Source organism: Moschus berezovskii, chromosome 15 (genome assembly GCF_049115385.1).
Source record: "Moschus berezovskii isolate FMDL1 chromosome 15, NW_MosBer_1.0, whole genome shotgun sequence".
In the NCBI taxonomy this organism is placed as follows: Eukaryota; Metazoa; Chordata; class Mammalia; order Artiodactyla; family Moschidae; genus Moschus; species Moschus berezovskii.
Genome location: NC_142474.1, coordinates 67,393,020 through 67,413,618, shown reverse-complemented (window position 1 = coordinate 67,413,618; position 20,599 = coordinate 67,393,020). Strand labels below are relative to the sequence as shown.

At 34.0% G+C, this 20,599-nt stretch overlaps 1 protein-coding gene across 11 annotated transcripts in view; it reads left to right on the top strand.

Moving 5' to 3' along the window:
- Positions 1–20,599, top strand: part of ABI1 (abl interactor 1) — an 86,275-nt gene that overhangs the window by 60,174 nt on the left and 5,502 nt on the right. Inside the window, exons 3-10 of one of the 11 annotated variants that reach the window (XM_055427776.2) lie at positions 85–261; positions 2,292–2,306; positions 3,098–3,198; positions 4,374–4,514; positions 8,080–8,180; positions 12,571–12,744; positions 15,794–15,880; positions 19,860–20,045. In XM_055427776.2, the coding sequence (XP_055283751.1) occupies positions 85–261; positions 2,292–2,306; positions 3,098–3,198; positions 4,374–4,514; positions 8,080–8,180; positions 12,571–12,744; positions 15,794–15,880; positions 19,860–20,045 (982 nt within the window). Of the gene's footprint in view, positions 1–84; positions 262–2,291; positions 2,307–3,097; positions 3,199–4,373; positions 4,515–8,079; positions 8,181–12,567; positions 12,745–15,793; positions 15,881–19,859; positions 20,046–20,599 lie in introns of all 11 variants that reach the window. The other 10 variants (XM_055427770.2, XM_055427793.2, XM_055427833.2 and 7 more) reach the window with 10 other exon arrangements.

Below are 20,599 nucleotides of genomic sequence, written 5' to 3'. Positions count from 1 at the left end.
TGATATAGTCTTAGTATGTAAACATTGTATATATTATTTACTCTGCCAAACTATTTTCTTGCTTTGTTCAAATTTAAAATACAGACTGTGGACATTCATAAAGAGAAAGTGGCTCGAAGAGAGATTGGTATTTTGACAACAAATAAGAATACATCAAGAACTCACAAAATAATAGCACCTGCGAACATGGAGCGACCTGTAAGGTATATTCGGAAACCTATTGACTATACAGTTCTGGATGATGTGGGCCACGGTGTCAAGGTAATTGTCTTCATAGCGTATTCTCTTAAATTGTAGGTTATACAGTTTCAGAGTAAACTGGAATACACAGTAGAAACATTTAAAATTATTCGTTAATAATAATAGCTATAGAGCCTGGTTTATAACTTGTGAAGGATTTTCCACATATGTCTGTTTTCAAGCTTTGAAAAGATCATGTGATCTAAGGGTTGTTCCATTTTACTAATGGAAACACTGAAGCTTTATAATACATAGGAATGGTGTTTTTAAAGGTTTCAGTTTTATTAGAGGAATGAACTGATGAATCGTTTCAAAGAGGAATTGGCATCTTACAGACCTTCATTCCTGTGGTATGCGAAGCTTATGATCTACTTAGGGCCTGCAGATAGGGTGGAATAAGAGAGTTCTATTGTTTTCAACCTTAGAGTCCAAGGAGATGGTAAACTGACTCATCCATAAATGTAAATGTTAAGGAAATGAAGTGAGATCTTAAAGAAATAAAAAGCCTAGTTTTATTTCCTTAAGATGTTTTATATCTAAAACATGCTTGGGGGACATCGAAGTAGAAGTTTTTAAGTTGCTAACAAGTTACATTTTGAGTTGTAAGGTATAGAGATCATTTCTTTCTAACACTCCCAACATCTTTGTGTAAATTTACACACACTTAACAGAGGAGGCTGTGCTCCATAACAGGTAAAGGTTACACCATTACACAGTAGCAGAATTCAAGTAAAATTTTTATTCCCAAATAAATTATCCTTTCACCCTTTCATTTGAGACTAGTTTATACTTGAATGCTATTTTTGTTTTCTCTTTCACTTGAAACAGCATATGAGGGAAGATGTATGGTCATATTTAGAATATTTCTAAGTAACTTTAGTATTTAGTGTATTATAATGCTATCACATTAATATGTCTTTTCTTCAAAGATAATGAGACTATTCAAATTTAATTTCTAAATCCAGGTGTGAAATGTAGTGGCAAGGTAGGATTCCAGACATTGTTTAATCTAGATAATAATGAGTCATGTTATTCTAAACAAATGTTAAAGAATACCAAAGTTCTGGCACAGTTTCTAGCAATAAGAATATGGGTCAAGGTTGCATGCTTTCCTTAATGTTGCTTTTGTGATCACTTGAAAAATGATAATATACAAATTTAGAATGGCAGATGAGATGGAAAGAACCTGAGGGAACCCCTTTTTCCCCAGTGTAGAAAGTGACTGCAATCTGAAGATAATTTTCCTTAAGTGGCTTGTTGCAAGTAGGCTGCTTTGGACACATTAGTTCGTGTATATATAAGCTGGCCAGGTTTCAAAGATGTAACCTTTAGAATCAAAGCAGCTTTTTTTCAGTTTTGAATTTTGGTCAGACTTGTTCAGAAGGAAATTTAGAAGACTCTACTACTGCTGGCCTCTTAGGATTTAGATTCTTAAGCTATACATGAGAGGGTTTCCAGACCCTATTTATGTTTGTTTGTTCCTTAATTAGAATTTGGCTAAGATGTTATGGTGCATTGTAATTTTGTTTTAAACCCTGAGCTGCCAGGTCCTTTTCTGAATTTGGAAGCAACCTGTAATTTTGGATTTTAACATTTACAGTTGATCACTCTTTAAAATTCTGTACTACCATTCAAATAATGAAGCATGAGCATTCATTATCCAGTAGTCTTAAGTTCTGTGCACTGATGTATTAAAATAGCCATACATTTAATGAGGTATGGTGTTTGTATTTAAATCAAAGTTTGTTTTTTATTATCCATGATTCAGTTGAATTAGTTTGATAGGATAAAATACTGACCTAGGAAATTACATAATTTGCATGAGATTGGCACAATTAAGTGGTAATTTTCTTATGAATATATTTCTTTGAATAAATATGTGATACTTATGAAATGAATATTTCCCTACTGCTTACGGATGTCTTTTCTTTATAAAATACTTGAAATATGACTGGGTAAAAGCTTATTAACATGAATCAAGTAACTGTCCTATCAGATAAGATATCTAGAATTAATTTCTACTTTTTCCCCCCTTTTTTGCCAACGTAAAGTGGCTAAAAGCCAAGGTAAGAGATACTACTTATCACTTGATCCACAGTATTCCTTCTGTATTGATAGAGGCTGCAGAGCCACTAAAACTTGAAAACTTCTCCTATGTCTGTCTGCTTTTTTCCCCATAGGATTTATATGGGTTAAATATACTCAAACCCAGTTCAAATCAGCAACATTTAGCTTGGATGTGTTAATATATCAAAGATATATTGACATCTGCATTTATATAGGAACATTAATTTTGCTAACATTTATTGCTTTGCTCATTTTTTGATAGTTGCCTTGCTTTTATTGACTTACAATTAGGAGGTTTCCCAGACATTACATATGACTTTGTTACTGAGTTGTTGGGATAGAGATGATTTTTCAGATGAATATTTTAGCAGGTTGACACTGAGATCTGTAGTTTGTATTCATGCACACGTTTCGAAAATTTCAGGAAACCGAATATTTGAATTGCAGATAAGTTAGATCTCAGTGAACATGTATAATAATAAAATAATACAAAAAATTCAGTAATCTCACCTGTATTTTGCAACTAATTGGCATGAAGGGTGCAAAATAATATGAAAAGCTAATGGGGTTGCGGAGAGTCGGACACAACTGAGCGACTGAACTGAACTGAACTAAACTGAAGTGCAAGTGGTATCTTGACTTTTGAAAATATAGTACCAAAGTCTGTTATTAAAGCTGTCTGGGAATCCTTATTTCACATTCTGATATTTAAAAAATAATAATACATGGTGTCAAAACACCAAGAGAACAATTTGATATAAAAATAAAAGCATTTCTTTCCACATTTTAGCATGGAAATAACCAGCCTGCAAGAACTGGCACACTGTCGAGAACAAATCCTCCTACTCAGAAACCACCGAGTCCTCCCATGTCAGGCCGGGGAACGCTGGGGTAAGAACTCAGTTACATCTGACAGAACTAAGTTACATCTACGTTCTTTAGATCCAATGAAGGAAATCCAAAATGAATCTGCCTGTTCTGTAATTTCTCTGAGCAACTCTGCACTAGAAAATTTTTTTGTATGTGTATAAATGACCATTGTCTATTATTTTCCAATTCATTATAAAAATTTTATATACATATATATAAATCTGATCTTAAAATGAAATAAGCAGAGATTTCTGTATTTGTCTTCTCATGTATTTGCAATATTTATATTACAGAACTTTGAATACGTGGCCTGTTTTGCATACTTTGGTTTGGTAGCTTGCAGTTCTTCCATTTCCCCCATTTCTGCTTCACCTGAGTCTTGGGAATCTTTACTGGGAATCCTTCTAACTGTGCTTCTGCTGGTCATTTTGGGGCCCTTCATTCTAGAGTAGCTTTGTGAGAACGCCAGTGCAGAAGTAGAAAAGATAATAGTCTGTGCCTTCTTCCTTCCCAATTTTCAATGCAATGCAAATACTGAATACTTGGTAAGACAGTCCTGAAAGATTATTCACGTTATTGTAGACTGTAGACTCCTTGTTTTTGGTGGAGGGGTGGTAGAGTCGTTACTTTATAGTAACAGGAATCAGTAAGCAACTTTTTTTGTAGGCTTTTAGCTTCTATTTTCATTTTGTGAACGCCTTGCCCCTGAAAAAAAATGTGAAGTTGTTAAATAGAAAAGTTGAAATCATTTATTGAGAAATTAATGGCATCACAACTGGGACCAGAATGTACTTGCCCATATATTAATATTTCCATATTGAGGTAAGAGTAAATTGCAGAGGAGATACTTAGCTTCCACAACATATAAGGACAGTGCCTTGTGGGTTACTGAGTTGAGAATCATATGTATTTCAGAGTTTCATATTACTGAGCATTTAAAAAATTATAACTATTATTTTTAGAAATAAGATTAGTTAGAACTTTTACCTTTCTTAGTGGTTTTCCTAAGAAAAAGTAACAGATTTTAGCTTTTGTTAAAGTAACAAAATTCATATGTTCCAATTAAAGCATTTTTAAAAAACAAACTTTATTATTTTTAAAAAATTGTGTTATACTTGGTAATAAAGGGAAATTTTGGGGAAAATACCATTTTATCTTTCTTATTCATTACTCCTTTCTCTATTATGCTTCTTTAGACGAAATACTCCTTATAAAACCCTTGAGCCTGTTAAACCTCCAACAGTTCCTAATGACTACATGACAAGTCCTGCAAGGCTGGGAAGTCAGCATAGTCCAGGCAGGACGGCTTCTTTAAATCAGAGACCGAGGACACACAGGTAAACTTTTAGATTGAGCCTTTGAAGAGCTGAGAATGTATGTTATTGATTGGTGACAGACTCCTGTAGAATTATAATTAAAGTGCTTCTCTGATGCTAACGTAGATGGTAAGGTTGAGGATGATAATACTGTATACGTTTCTGTAAAGTTATATCATGACTTCTATTTTTTTAGATTTTTTAGTGTCTATACTGCTAGCAGATTGCTAGTATTTCCTCTTTTTGACAGAGGTACATATGTACATTTGGATGTACCAAAGCCTAAAGAATTTTTTTTTTATGGTCATTTAGAAAAAAATGATTAAGATAACCACTGAAATTTTTTGGGTAAATGGTTAAATATCAGAAACTATACAATGAGATTTAAACTTGAAGCTCTGAGGAAGAATTTCTTAGGAGAGTTGATAGACTGTAGAATATGTTATTATATAAATTGTTTTTTTTAAAAGTTCTAGAAATCAACTACCCAGTGGATTTTTTTTTCTCCTTTATTTTTGAAAATTTATTTTATAAATTTTTGGCTGTGCTGGTTCTTTGTTGCTATGTGGGCTTTTCTCTACTGGAGGTGAGCAGGGGCTACTCTCTAGTTGCAGCGCACAAGCTTTTCATTGTGGTGGCTTCTCTTGTTGCAGAGCATGAACTCAAGAGTGCATGGGCTTCAGTAGTGGTGGCATGTGGGCTTAGCAGTTGCGGTTCTCAGACTCTTGAGCACAGGCTTGGTAGCTGAGGCTCCATGGGCTTTTAGTTGCCCTGTCATGTGTGGGATCTTCCCAGATCAGGGATCGAACCTTTGTCTCCTGCATTGGCAGGTGGATTATTTACCACTGAGCCACCAGGGAATCTGCCCAGTGGATCTTTAAAAACTTGGTATCGAACATAACGTGCATTTCAGAAAAGGAGATAATTTATTAATATAAAACTTGATGTATTACTACAAACTGAATATAGTCAAGTAACCATCACGCAGATGAGAAAGTGGAATAGTACCAGCAACCCAGAAGACCACTTCAGGCCTTTCCCAATGATTGCTTCTACCTCCCTCCCCATACTTTATTTGGGGAGTACTTTATTGTATAGTTTAATTTTTTAATTTAATTTTTACCTCTCACTTTATAACTTGGGCAGGAAACCGCCCTTTACCTTGATTTTTGGTTGGTTTTATTAGAGATATAACTTGGTAAAATTATTTTGAAGGATTCAGTTACATAGGGTATACCAAGCTCTTCAATGCTATGTAATTGTTATTTGTTGTTACTATTCCTGGTAGTAAATAAATTGTCATAGTGATGTCTGCAGTTACAGTATCAGTTACAGTATGAATTCAGTGAGGACCAAAATTGTTTTTTAAATTGTTTCTTTATATGTTTATTATTGAATTATTATATCAAAGCATGATTTTTCTCTAGTGGATATAGTAATAGTTTAATTATATTCAACAACTAAGTTACTTCATTATACTAGGGATATACCAGTGAGATACAGTTCTTTTTTTTCAGGAACTTGTTCTATTAGAATAGGGATCAACAAACTTTTTCATCAAGGGCCAGATTGTCAATTATTTTAGGATTTGTGGTCAATATGGTCTCTGCTGCAGTTACTCAGCTCTGTCATGAGAGCAGCCACCAGTAGCACATAAATGAATGAGCATGGCTGTGTTCCAACAAAACTTAATATATGGCTCGGAAATTTGAATGAAATTTGAATTTCACATAATTTTAATGTGTCATAAAATATTATTATTTTGATTTTTTCCAACTAATTAAAATATAAAAAATGTTCTTAGCTTATGGGTTATAAAAATCAGACTATGGACCAAATTTGGCTTGCAGGCTGTTACTTGTCAGCCTCCATCTTAGAAAAAGACTTACAGATTAGTTAATCATACAAGCACATAAGTGCATCTGTCTGTTATATGGTGGTGGCACAAGGCAGAGTATTGACTAGCTTGGGAGGAGGGAGGCCTTCACATCAGAGGTATTTTTGTTATATAAATATTTTTTCCCCATCTGTAGAAAGTAATATAGATAGTGTAGATTATTACTCTGCTGGGTTTCTGGGCCTATTGAACCAATGATATTGAGTTTTAAAAATATAATATGGAGCTTCAGGCTGCTGCTGCTGCTAAGTCACTTCAGTCGTGTCCAACTCTGTGTGACCCCATAGACGGAAGCCCACCAGGCTCCCCTGTCCCTGGGATTCTCCAGGCAAGAACACTGGAGTGGGTTGCCATTTCCTTCTCCAAGGAGCTTCAGGCTACATGGGTACATATGTATCTTTGCATATGTGTACATGTGCACTCCTAAAAGGAATCAACTCTGAATATTCATTGGAAGGACTGAAGCTGAAGTTCCAATACTTTGGCCACCTGATGCAAAGAACTGACTCATTGGAAAAGACTGCTGCTGGGAAAGATTAAGGATAAAAGAAGAAGGTGGTGGCAGAGGATGAGGATAGCATCACCGACTCAATGGACATGACTCTGAGCAAATTCAGGGAGATAGTGAAGGACAGGGAAGCCTGGCATGCTTCAGTCCACGGGGTCATAAAGAGTCAGACATGGTTGAACGACTGAACAACAACAACATGTTCCCTCCACATTACTGAAACTGGTCAGTGTGAGGTTGTATACCTAAAGGGACAGTAAGTTAAAACACTATTCTAGAATGTTCCTTGGTGGAATTTCATTATTGTCTTTCTTCTTTCTCATTTGCTCATTTTCCCCAAAATTTCCCTGTCTTTGAGATTAATTAGAGGTTTGCATACTAATTTCAGGCTAAGGTTGGTTACTATTTTTATTAACTTCCATAGCCCACTCCAGTGTTCTTGCCTGGAGAATCCCAGGGACGGGGGAGCCTGGTGGGCTGCCGTCTATGGGGTCGCACAGAGTCGGACACGACTGAAGTGACTTAGCAGCAGCAGCAGCATCTTTTGTGGCTTCCATCCCACTATTTTTTAATGTCTGTTTTTCCATTCTCAGCCAAGAGTTCCATGACAGTGTAGTTCATGTCTGCTTTGTTTACTGCTGTTTATACTAGGTTTGAAATAAATCCTTGCTGATTCACTATATATAGGGTTGTGTTGGTCATTCGTTTCTCGGTGATCTCCTGCAGTTCTGAGTACTATATGATTATATTGGTTTTTCAGTGGATGGAGAAACGTAGTGAAACACATGGACCTCCCTGTAGCTCAGGCGGTGAAGAACCTGCCTGCTATGCAGGAGACCAGGGTTCAGTCCCTGGGTTGCAAAGTTCCTCTGGAGAAGGGAATGGCAATCCACTCCAGTATTCTTGCCTGGAGAATTCGCCTGGCAGGCTACAGTCCGTGGGGGCACAAAGAGTCAGACACGACTGAGCAACTAACACACACAGTGAAACACAAAAACCACTTCAGATATTAGAGTTAAAATTTGTATTGGACAGTTAAAACGTTTCTTTCTATGTAAGCATGTGTATACATATGTATACACACATCCATCATAATATTATCTGGTAGCTTTGAGTTGATTATATTTTTTGAAGAAATCCCTGGAATTGCTGTTTTCATGATTTCTCTCTCTCTTTTGCAGTGGAAGCAGCGGAGGAAGCGGCAGCCGAGAGAACAGTGGCAGCAGCAGTATTGGCATTCCCATCGCCGTGCCTACACCCTCACCACCCACCATTGGACCAGGTATGTCATCCACTAATCCACTGTCGTATGTGGTAGTATTGATGAGTTTCATTATGGAAGTCTGAAGCAATTTAGTTACATTAGATAAATTGATGTGATTGTTGCCAGAATGAAAGATAACAAATTTAAAAACAATTTTTGATTGGTTTTCAGAGTCTTTAGAGTTTTGCAGGTGTTTCTCCTTACTTATAAAAAAAAGCATATTAGATAACTTTTTGGGCCATTTTGCTTTAGAAATACTTGGGCACTAGTCAAGAATGATAATTATTATTTCAAGAGCAAACCAATATTGTTGATAATTCAACTGAAAGATCAGTGTCTTTAATGTGAATTATGTATCACTGGACTTTGATGTTGCCTTGTAGGCTGGTAGGTTTATCAGCTCTGGTGATAGCTGGTTGTGACTTTCTGCTTTTATGTGTGATACATATGTCAGTAAAACACTATGAATGTAACATGGGATTAAACTAGGAAAAGCTCTTTTACTTTTTAGATTATATAAAAATTTAAGAAATCATAGAGCTATGATAAGTCCCTTGATTGTTTAGTAAATGAAAGGAAGACTTTTTGTTGTTAAAATATACATTTGAAAAATGAGTTTGGTAGTCAAAACTAGGAAAAATTCTTAGTTTCTCAAGGATGTTGTTGAAAAAGGAGAAAAAGCTACTTATAAAAAACAGGCGTATTTTATAGTTAATGAAAGTCTGAACTCAGTGACCTTTTTACCTTGTCAAATTCTTATTCTTTGGAACATGCTTTGCATATGGGTGTCTTTCTGTCTTTTTTTCTTCTTTCCAAACCATTGTACTTTCTTACTGTTTCAGAATGATTAGTTATCTTTCTTGCACTCTGACCTGATTTATAAAATGTTTTATTAGAAAACATTTCTGTCCTCCCTCCTCCTGGAGCTCCACCAGCACCACCTCTTCCATCACCCCTCCCCGCGAACACTGTGATAGGTGAGACTGCATAACCACTGGAGTGATTTAACTTCCTGTGCCTAGTTCACAATCAGCTCCCGTTAGATGGTTAGCTTTTGTAGTTATTAGGTTGTAGGTGGTAGTACAAAGTTTAAAATATTAAGTCTAATTTACACTAATTTCTCCTTGCAAAAGGCCTCTGAAGTTACAGAGAAACTTCTGTGTGATGTCAAATGTGTCTCTGCCTTGTTTATAACCAATTTAATGTGATTTAGCTTTTGTTTAGATCTTTCTAGGAATATTATAGCAGTGATAGTTCAAAAAAATTTTTTTATTAGTAATGCAGTATTTTTTTAAAGTGAGACTTGATTTGGAACTCCCTGGTGTATACAGCAGTCAAAAGGAGTGGGGTGAAGGTAGAGGACAGGAGGAAGAAAAATGGAAAAGAGAATGATGTGTGGGGTGCTCTGAGGCTTTCCTGTGGCTCACAGGATTTATCGCATCTGAGGGTGCTGTGAAAACAGTTTTTATCAATAAAATACATTTAAATTGTTCCCAGGTTGAGGGAGACTGGATTGAGCATATAAGAATTCCGAATATAGACTATATAAAAGCATTCAGCCTAGAAATGCACAGTAGCATTTGGGTGGAAATGGATAAAGAACTGTCTGAAATAATGGAGCTTAGGTGAAATAAAACCATCTAGCATCTTCTTTTAAAAACATTGGCACTTGTACTCAAAAGAAAAGGGGAAAAGGAAGTAATAAAAAAAAGGCCCTAGTAATAGAAGTTATTGGCAGAAAGTTCATGTGGAAAAAATAGTGCCCTCAACCTAATTAATAATCAGGAAGACAGAAAATAAAACCCTCTAGTAACTCTAGTACCAGATGTCAGTGAGGATATGCAGGAACAGAAAGGTACATCACTGGTGGGAGTTTATTAGTTAATATGTTCCCTTTAGAAGGTAATTTGTTGTTAGTCAAGTTGAACCAGGTTTCTTACTTTAGATTTATCAATTTAATTTCTAGATATTTTCCCTAGAATACTGGTTCTCAAAATATAGGTGTGTGACTCCCGGATGTTGCCAAAATCCTTTCTTGGCGTTTTTGAGGTTAGAATTATCTCCATAATAATACTAAGAGTTGTTTGTCATTTTCATTCTCATTCTGGTACAAGGACACAGTGGAATTTTCCAGAGGCTGTGTAACATTTGATAGCATCATTTTTGACAGCTAAAGGAATGTGTATTTGTGTATTCCTGTGTTTTAAAGATGAATCAGTTTTAATTTCTAATATGGTAATTACCTATTCCTGTAACTCACTTCAATAAAAATTTTTTGAGGTTCTCTAATTTTAGAGTGGACCCTAAGACCAAAAAGTTAAACCACCACTGTATTAGAGCAGTGGCTTTTGAAATATGATTTCCAGATCAACAGCATCATTGTCGTCGTGGGAGCTAGTTAGGAATGTAAATTCTCAGGTGCCATTCCAGACCTGCTCATTCAGAAACTGAGACTGGAGCCAAGCAGCTTGTATCACAGTAGGCCCTTAAGATAAAATTCTGATCAGTGTTTGAGAACCACGTTTCAGAGAAACTGAGGAACCATATTTAGGAATGTTCATAATGGTGGTATAATAATAATAGCAAAAATCTGGATGCAATTCAGATGTCTAACAGTGGAATGGATAAGTAATTGTAATTGTGGCATGTTTGTATATAAATAAAGCAAAAAAATGAATGATATATTGATATACTTATCAACATGAATGAATCTTATAAAGGAAAACAGCAAACCAACAGAATATATAATCCTATATAATCAAATATACAAATAATATTTATATATGTAAACATATATAACCATTATAGTTATATAATATACATTAGTATTTGTATTATTTATATGCACATAGCATATATAATTATATATACATCAGTCACATACCCTTTAACATTATGACTTATTTCATAGTAAAATACTAAAATAAATTCTAAAATTGGCCTGGTTTGGAACTATATAAATAGCTCTATTTAGTTTTCAATCACCAAAGAAAATAACCTGGATTTTATATAGTTTTTATATAAGTCAAAGAAATATAAAAAAATCATTTTAAGATTTCTATTAAAAATGGTTAAAGGATTACCTCTTATGTCCTTGAAAAACTTAACTGTCCAGAATTACTCATTCTCAAAGGCATTTGAATAGACTGTTATTTTAAAAGTGTGTCTGTTTAGAAAATGAGTGTGTGGATGATTTAATTAGTGACTGCCTATGGCTTGGGAGCTCCAAAATGTTAAATATTAGTACTTCTTTTAATGAACAACCTCTGCTGTATGACTTTTCTAATAATTTATATGACCTCTAGGAGAGGTTAAATGAAACGACTGAGTGAAAGGAAACCAGGAAGGTTAGATGAAAGGTTAGATGTTTGGGAGAATGATGTAAATCCTGAAGTTGCCTGGAAGGTATAAGTTAACTTTAGAGGCTTTGAACTTTATATTAACCTTTAAAATTTTAAACTTTGAAGATGTTAGTAAAGATGACATTGAATAAAATATTAAGTATTGTTAATACTTTAGTTTAAATATGCTTGAAATTTAAAAAGAAAAGATTGCTTTGGATGTACTATGGGGGGAGAAAAACCCTCCAAATATGTGGGGAAAGATAGTGAATTTTCTACCCAAAGCTGCCTTAAAATGTCCATATTTTACAGTCTTAAAGTTTTTTTCAGTTTTATCAGTCACAGAAATCTAAGCGATAGGGTAAAGTGTGGAATTCTTAAAAGTTTGTTGATATACAACAAATCTGACAAAGGTGCTTTGAAGCTAGAAATTGTGCTTCTCTAAAAAAATGATTCTACTATTATATGTATTGATAATAACTGCTAATACAGTAAACAGTCAAATAAATATACTAGTAAAGGTGGAAAATAAGCTTAACTGTTTAAACTTTATAATTTAAGTGGGTTTGGTTGGCTAGATTCTTAGACTGTGTTTCTGTAGACTTGCCAATGAAAAAGAAGTGTACAATCCAGATACTAAGGTATTCACATCTAAAAGCTAATGCTTTTCACCTCAGACTGTCATTTGGTACTTATCTTGTTGGAAAGACACAGTTGACATATAAAAACTATACGTTCTGAAATAACAAAGAAAAAGATTATACACTTTATTAGCAAAATACCACTTGGGATTATGCTAAATTAAAAGGCTGAAGAATGTTTCATACTTAACTTTTGCACTTTCCACACAGTATCTGTTTTTTCTGCTTTTTTGTAAGTTTTTTAAGTTCAGAGATAGAGCTATTTGTGTTGTATCTTTACTTTTCTCTTTATTTTGTGCTGTGGACTTTAAACAGTGATAAAAAATGTTTCTTGCTGAGAGTCTGCTTCTCTTTGTTCTGCCATCGGAGGTTACCTGCGATGCTCAAGTTCTTTGTTGGTTGCCTTTGACTAATGCTTTCCAGCAGCCCCGGGCTCAGCTCCTGGTTCCCAGTATGGCACAATGACCAGGCAGATTTCTCGGCACAACTCAACTACTTCCTCGACATCTTCTGGTGGATACAGACGGACTCCCTCTGTGACGGCTCAGTTTTCTGCTCAGCCTCATGTTAATGGAGGTCCACTTTATTCTCAGAATTCAAGTAAGCTTGTGCTTAGCAGGCGCATGCAGCAGTGGAGCTCCTTTTGAAGGAAATTATTTTAAATTATTCTTGCTAGTGATAGACAACAATTGAAACCATGTTATTTCATGTTTATTTTTGTTTTAAGAAGTTAGACCTTGAATCATATCATTTTAAGAATAATTGCTTATCACTTCCAAAAACTTCCGACTCACTGGGTATACTGTAAATAGAACTAAAGAAAAACTCTGAAATTAATTAAGCTGAATTTTAAAATATTGGCATGTTTGATAGTTTGATAACAGTAAAATTAAAAATATTGTGACAATTTTTCTTTTCAATAATATAACAAAATTGCTGGCTATCACTTTTAAGCTTGTTAACCTATACTGAAATAAGTTCCAAACCATTAAAAACCATTCTTGATGCCTGCTTATTCTGTCTCTAATAATTTTAACAGTGGGGAGGACTTTCTTTTGACAAATCCTTTCTGTTCACCTCAGATTGCACATCTCAACACTAACTGCAATCAGTGTTTAAAGGTTGATAAGATTAGAAAATAACTTTGGCATAAAATGTGAAAAAGTTCCAGTTGCTTGGAGTGAGTAGTCATTAATTTCACTTTCCATATCAGGATACTCAATCTAACCAGGAGAAATCTGAAATGAGCCAGTTGTTCGGTATTTGTTATTGAACAGTGATCACCAGGCATAGACTGGAACATGCTTTCTCATGTGGTTTTTCTAGCTTACTTTCTGGAGCTGCATGTTATTTTATGCTACCTAAAAAATACTGAATACTCCATATTTACACAGGAAATTGGTTTTAAATTCTTTTTATTTATGATGCATGTTTTAAACTAGTGTTTTAAAGTAGAACTAAATTCTCTCTCTTTTTTTTGGTTAAATTTTAGTTTTAAAGACTTAATTGTGGTTATAAGCAAAAAGCTTTCTAAGAATTGAAAATCACTTTAGCAGAAATATCATAATTCACAAGTAATCCCAAAATTTATATTATAGAACCCTTTTCCAGACTGAAATTTTCATCCAAGCTCCTGAGAAACTTTACCAGTTAGAATTTTACCTCACATTTCCCCTAGTCTCTTTTTCGTAAAGAAAAGTAGCTGGCAGCTGAGAATCCCACAGTTAATCTGATCATTAGTCTCACTAGTTTCATGAACCTTTGTTTTTTTTCATATTATGCTGCATTTTTAGATCTCATCTTTGTGTTATTTTTCTTTTCCACACTTAGACATTTATTTAGTTTACAATAAATAGGGCAATAGGGCTCAAATAGGGCTTCTGGTGACTCTTCACCTGATAAATGTTTGTGTAGCTCTGTTTTAACACTGCTTGGGTTGGTTGCTTATCCTCCAAGAAGACATTGTCATTACTGATTGTCCATATTTTTGGATATTATAAAGCAAATTTGCCTCACATTTTAAACATATTATTATGTGTTGTCAAATCAGTTATCCTTCAACCTGAGTTACTGTTGGTGTTGTAGTGGTAGCGTGTGAGTGTTTTTAGTGTTTTGATGTGCATATTCTGTGCATATGGTTAGTATTGTTGCACTTAACCTTTCTTTTCTTTATGTACTAACCAGCATGGCTAGTTACTAAGGGTTGTTTTTTTAAATTTTTAGGTTTGTGGAAGGTTTAAAATTTTTTTTTTACGTTGAAAAGGTATATAATCTTTTATTTATTGAAACTGTCATATATAAATGTGTATATACTAGAACATTATATACACACGTATATACAAGTATATACACATATGTATATACTTCTGTATACAGAGTATCAGAATGAACCAGGACTAATTTAATAGTGAATTCAGTGTTGTTTTTAGCCATACAATGAATATAAATACACATACATTGCTTTGTTGTTTATTTGTACACTGAACCTCTTTCGGATTTTTATGCTTGCCAAACAATTTTTAGATTGGATTAATGGAAACAATCTTTCAATTAAATGATCTTTGGGAGCCAGTAAATTTTCCCTGTCAATTTAGTGTCATTTCTTGGTGACTACCAGTAAACAGAATTTTGTGGTATAAAAGGAAGAAAGTCCCTTGAAATATCCCTTGAAATTCAGTGAACAATTAACATGGTGTATGGAGCACTCTTATTTCCTAGTAAATTTGAGTGATGTATTTGAAATTGTCAACTTAAAAAATATTAGTAACCTTTTTTTTTTTTTTTTAACAAATAAGGATTTTTCCTAGAGAGCTGATATAGATATATAGAATATATTTAGCTACATAATGAGATTATATTACTGTATATAATAAGATTATATTATATAATCAATCATACAATTAATATATAATTGTATAATATATAATTATAATTTGTGTTTATTATTAAATCATATGTAATTTACATGATAAATCATATATGATCTTATACTATCATGTAATTATATAGTATACATTATATAGTTAATCTTATAACATACATGCATGTTATATATAATAATATTATATATAATTTAGATGTATGCTATAGATAGATACATAAGAACTATTTTTAAAGGAAGCCTATAACTAATGAATTTGTTTATACATGGAATAAACAGCTATTCCATAACATTTTTGTTTTGTTTATTTGAATTCTGATTTACAGCATTACCCTTAAACTAGACATACCTGTTAGGATTAGAGACGTAAGGTAAACTAATAGTATCCTGGAAACCTTTATTGGTATTTCATTCTTACCTGTTTTGTTAAAGCCTTTTCTTAGAATTCAAATTTTTCATTGCATGGAAGTGAAGGTGATGGTAAATCTAAATCTTCCCCAAACACTATAACAGTAGGATTAAAATAAATGTATTTGTTTTTTAATAAAATTACCAGTTGGCTAAGCACAGCTCAGCTTTAGAGTTTGTTTGTGGGAAATGAAGGTTCTGCAGGTTTTTGTTTTGTTTCTTGTTTTGTTTTGTTTCATTTACAAACTGTTCTTTGCATACTTATGTTTGTGGTCCTTGTAACTGACTTCTGCTTTTTGTTTGTTTCCTTTTCTTTCCTTTATCTGTTTTACTTCCCCCATTCTTTGTTGTCACCGCCAGTTTCTATTGCTCCACCCCCTCCCCCTATGCCTCAGTTGACTCCACAGATACCTCTCACAGGCTTCGTGGCCAGGGTGCAGGAAAACAGTAAGTTTGGAAAACCTGAGCTGTCCAAGAGTAGAGGCTGTCTCCTTATAGCATGCATGGCTGATGAGTCATCATTTTCCTTACTTTTGTTGAGAAGCTAATCTTACCTTGAAAATAGGTGCAGATCCGTTATGGAAACTGAAGAGCACGATCTTCAGTTTTCTTCTGTGTGCATGGTTACTGACTCAGATGAATGTCACAACTGCAATTTCCTATGTATTCACATGCTCTAAAACATGAAGTCAGATCTTTGCAGATTGTTAAGGAAAGCATAATCAAAGCCTCAAATTAAAATTGCGTGGAAACTACTAGCTTTCAATAGTTTTTTAGGGGAATTAGTTTTCTCTTGCCAGCAAACTCATCAAGATGCATAGTTACACTGTGAGATTAAATTTATCAAGACAGGTGGTTTGTTTTATTTTCTTTGTTTTGGTTTTTGTTTGGTTGTTTTTTTTTTTTTTTTTTGCATTTTCTCCTTTAGTTACAAAACATCTTTGAAGAGAACTTTGTAGCCTTTGATTTTTATACATAAACAATTTTGAACCTATATAAAGATTTGTTCAAATTTTTATACTTAAGCAGTTTTGAACATATATAAAGATTTGTTATTAGGATAAACAAGGATCTGCAAGAATAAGTAAATTACATCCATGCACTCCATTTAAGTGATGATCCGTATAGAGCCCTCTTTTATGTATTGGCCCATGAGGATGATTTCTGAACAGGCAGACTTGTCTTTTTGAAGGAAGGTCAGATTGACTAGGAAATTCTTTTGAATATATGAATTAGGATAGAGGGTTTTTTTTTTTTTTTAATTATCACCTGATTACTTTGACGTTCTGGGAGATACATAATCCTAACTACATGATCATAGTGAATGTTATTTGGCAAAATGGAAAATACTGCTATTATTGAATTATATTATGCCAAAAATGCTGAAGATGGTAAGGTGGTCTAGTACTAATTCACTTCATTTGGCTTCATCACCATGCAGATAAATCTCAGAATGGTTTGAACAAGATGTGTAACTCAAATGACCAGCCCATCTTCCAGCAGAAAACATTGTGGCAAATTCCATCCTGCAGCTTCTCCTGACCTTGTTGTGTTATTCTCCACGTTTCCTCCCTTCGTCCAGTCAAGTATTTGTTTATTCAGTGTTATGTTCTAGGCTCTGGGAGGAATATACATAGTCTAAGACAAAGTCCCTGTCTTTAAGAAATGGGTGATTTAATAGACTTTCTATAAAACAGTTTCACAGTGCTGAAATTTCTGAGCCTAAACCAACCTTATCGTTTACATTTGGTTGCAAACTCTTACGTGTTTAAACATGTAAAAATAAGCAAATCTTCTTTTTAAAAAATTAGTGAATAAAGGTAAATTGCTGGTTCTTGGTGCTCTAAGAGTTTAAAAATTCTCTGCAAGAGTTTAAAAATTCTTTGTAAGAGTTTAAAAACAAAGCCAGTTCACCCTTTGAACTGCCTGATAGCTGAAAATTTTTAGGAAATGTTTTAAAATAGCCATAATAAACATCCATTTAGTGAGTTCAAAGCTCATTGATTAGATATTTGGTAATCCTTTTTTTAACATTCAGTGTAATGTACATGTATGGTCTTTGCTCTAAAGGCCATGGTACTATTTCAGTTCTTCTCCAAACTTGTGATCTTGAGTCAGTAATTCTACTGGTGCCACAGAATGCCTCGCTTTATTTGGCATCTGTTTTTTTTGAAAGCATGTTAGGAAGATTGTTGATAAATTGGTATCAGTATATTAAATGTTTTATGAATTACAAATTTTCTATGTTCTTTAACATTCACTTTCTTTGACAAAGTGGTGATAATGAATGCACCGGGCAGTTAACCTATTAATAAATGTGTTTCAGTTTAAGACATGAGCATTTAAAACAGTGTGTTTACATCTGTTTATGATTAACATCTGCCTCCAATGCGGGAGACCTGGGTTCGATCCCTGGGTTGGGAAGATCCCCTGGAGAAGGAAACGGTAACCCACTCCAGTATTCTTGCCTGGAGAATCCCATGGACAGAGAAGCCTGGTAGGCTACAGTCCACGGGGTCGCATAGAGTCGGACACGACTGAGCGACTGAACGGAACGGAACGGATGATTAACATCAGAAAGCATTTTTGAACTAATTATACATGGTGCTAGACAGAATATTATGCACAGAGAACTAGATGACAAGACTCTTGCCCCAGTGTATGCAATTTGAAGATAAGCCAATGTAAATTAACAGCAGTTGGGTATAAAGACAGCTGAATGAAAAATAGATTAGTAAGTTGTGTATAAATCAAGAGTAAATGCACTTTAAGAGTTCAGGCAAACATACATAATTTATTCATTAAGCCATATTAAGGATATGAGCTATGACTCTTTATTGTCAGAATGGATTCATATGCATTTTCTTCTCATCTCAATACTAGCAAGCTTTTTGGAGAAAGGATTGGCAGAAATAAAATGGATCCTAGCATTTGTAGGAAGACTAAACTGCATACCTGTGTGAGAGCTATCCGAAAGAGCATCAGCACACAGGACTTATTTCCTAATAGTCTTCTTTCTCACCCCAAATAGGATAAAATAGAAATCACAGAATTAAAGTGGTTGTTAGTAGGGCTGTTATGTGCATGTTTTAAATCTAGCTTCTTTGGTTATATTCTCAGCTCATTACTGCAAATAGGGTGTTGAAAACTTTAACAGTCTTAGAATAGATGATGACCATTTTCTTTGATCATATAAATAGCCCCAGAAATTGGCAGGTGAGGTAGTATGTTGGAATTATTAGTATGTTCGAATTCTGAATTCTCTCAGATACTGGAGACTATATAATTCTTTGTATCAAAATATTTTCTTTTTTTTTTTTTTAAAGAAATTTGTGGATCAGAAATTTAAGAATTAGTTGTGCTTCAGCTCTGAATTCGTTAATATTGGGAGCATTTGTTACCTGGTATCATAATAATTCATTGAAACAATTCTAGCATGACATTTTTCCATTTCACTGTTTACACCTTTATTTAAATCACACATATACATACCACAGCCATCTAGAATTTGAGGTATGAATTGTTTTTATTGTTTTGCATGATTTCTTTTTTTTTTTTAAACATCTTCCTGCAGTACTTTATTTTTAAAATCTTTATTGAGGATATATTCTTAGGAGATTGGATCTTTAGGATCTAGTCTTTCCCTCATTCCATTCTTAGTTTTACAAGCAATAATACAGAAATCTTAGCTTGCTTTCTACATTTAAGAAGCTAATTATTTTTTTTAAAGTTGATTATGAATACAAACATTTAAAAAATATTTAATGAGATTTTCTGCTAGCTTAGAATTATTTAACTTTAAATTTATTTTCTGTTAAAATTTAAATAATAGAAAACCTACACACATAGAATCATACCTAACACCACAGCTTTTATTTCCCCTTGCACAAAACGAATAAAAATAAACACATATCCACCCATATCTAGTGATTCACTAGAGATTTCTCTGAAACTAAAGGTAACTAAAAGCCAAAATCGGGGACATGAATGTGCACCATAAATGGTTATCAAACCATTAAACTAACATTCATAATGTTTACCATAGTCCAAATGACACATGTGACGTAAGGCTTATTTAAGGAGAGAGGCTAACTAAAGAGTGACATTTGTTGTGATCTGAACCTTGGAATAAGGGAACTTCTTTACTCCTGTAGTCTTATTTAAAAAAAAAAAGAAAGACGTATTGTCTAACCTCTGCATTAATTTGTAGTACTTCCTAATACCTTTAATTTGTAGCTCATTTTATTATCGCAAAATTATTCTTAAAAGTAGTAGAAGCTTTAACACACCAAGCTTTTATTTCTAATCTTGCATGTATTATTATAGTGCATGCTGTATATGAGATAGAGCTTCCTTAAATTCTATTAACTTAGGAATTTCCATCTAGTCTGATTTCTGATTTCAATTAATTATCTGAATTTTTTAGTTGCTGATAGTCCAACTCCACCACCACCACCTCCACCAGACGACATCCCCATGTTTGACGACTCGCCACCTCCACCACCTCCACCACCAGTGGATTATGAAGATGAGGAGGCTGCAGTAGTTCAGTATAACGACCCATACGCAGATGGGGATCCTGCTTGGGCCCCCAAGAATTATATTGAGAAAGGTAAGGTACAGTCATCACTGAATTGCTGTAATGGGAAGGAACTAGCGATGATCGTATTTTAGAGCTGTAAAGAACTCCTAGTTCAGTATGTCTCTACCTTTTGAACACCCTTATTCAGCCAAGATGATTTAGTTCCTAAACATTTCCCAATATAAAGCAAGGATTCTTTATTTTCTATTTATTTTTTAATTGGAGTAATTTATGTTGATTTACAGTGTTGTATTAGTTTCTGGTGTACAGCAAAATGATTCAGTTATATGCCTATGTGTATGTGTGTATATATATATCTGAATTCTTTTTCAGACTTCTTCCATTATAGTTTATTACAGGATGTTGAATATAGCTTCCTGTGCTATACAGTAGGTCCTTGCTGTTTATATTATATATAGTTGTTTGTATCTGCTAATCCTAGACTCCGAGTTTATCCATACCCTACCCTCTTCCCCTTTGGTAACTGTAAGTTTTTCTATGTTTGTGTGTCTGTTTCTGTTTTTTTAATTCATTTTGTATCATTTTTTTGATTCCACATATAAGTGATATCACAAAGTATTTGT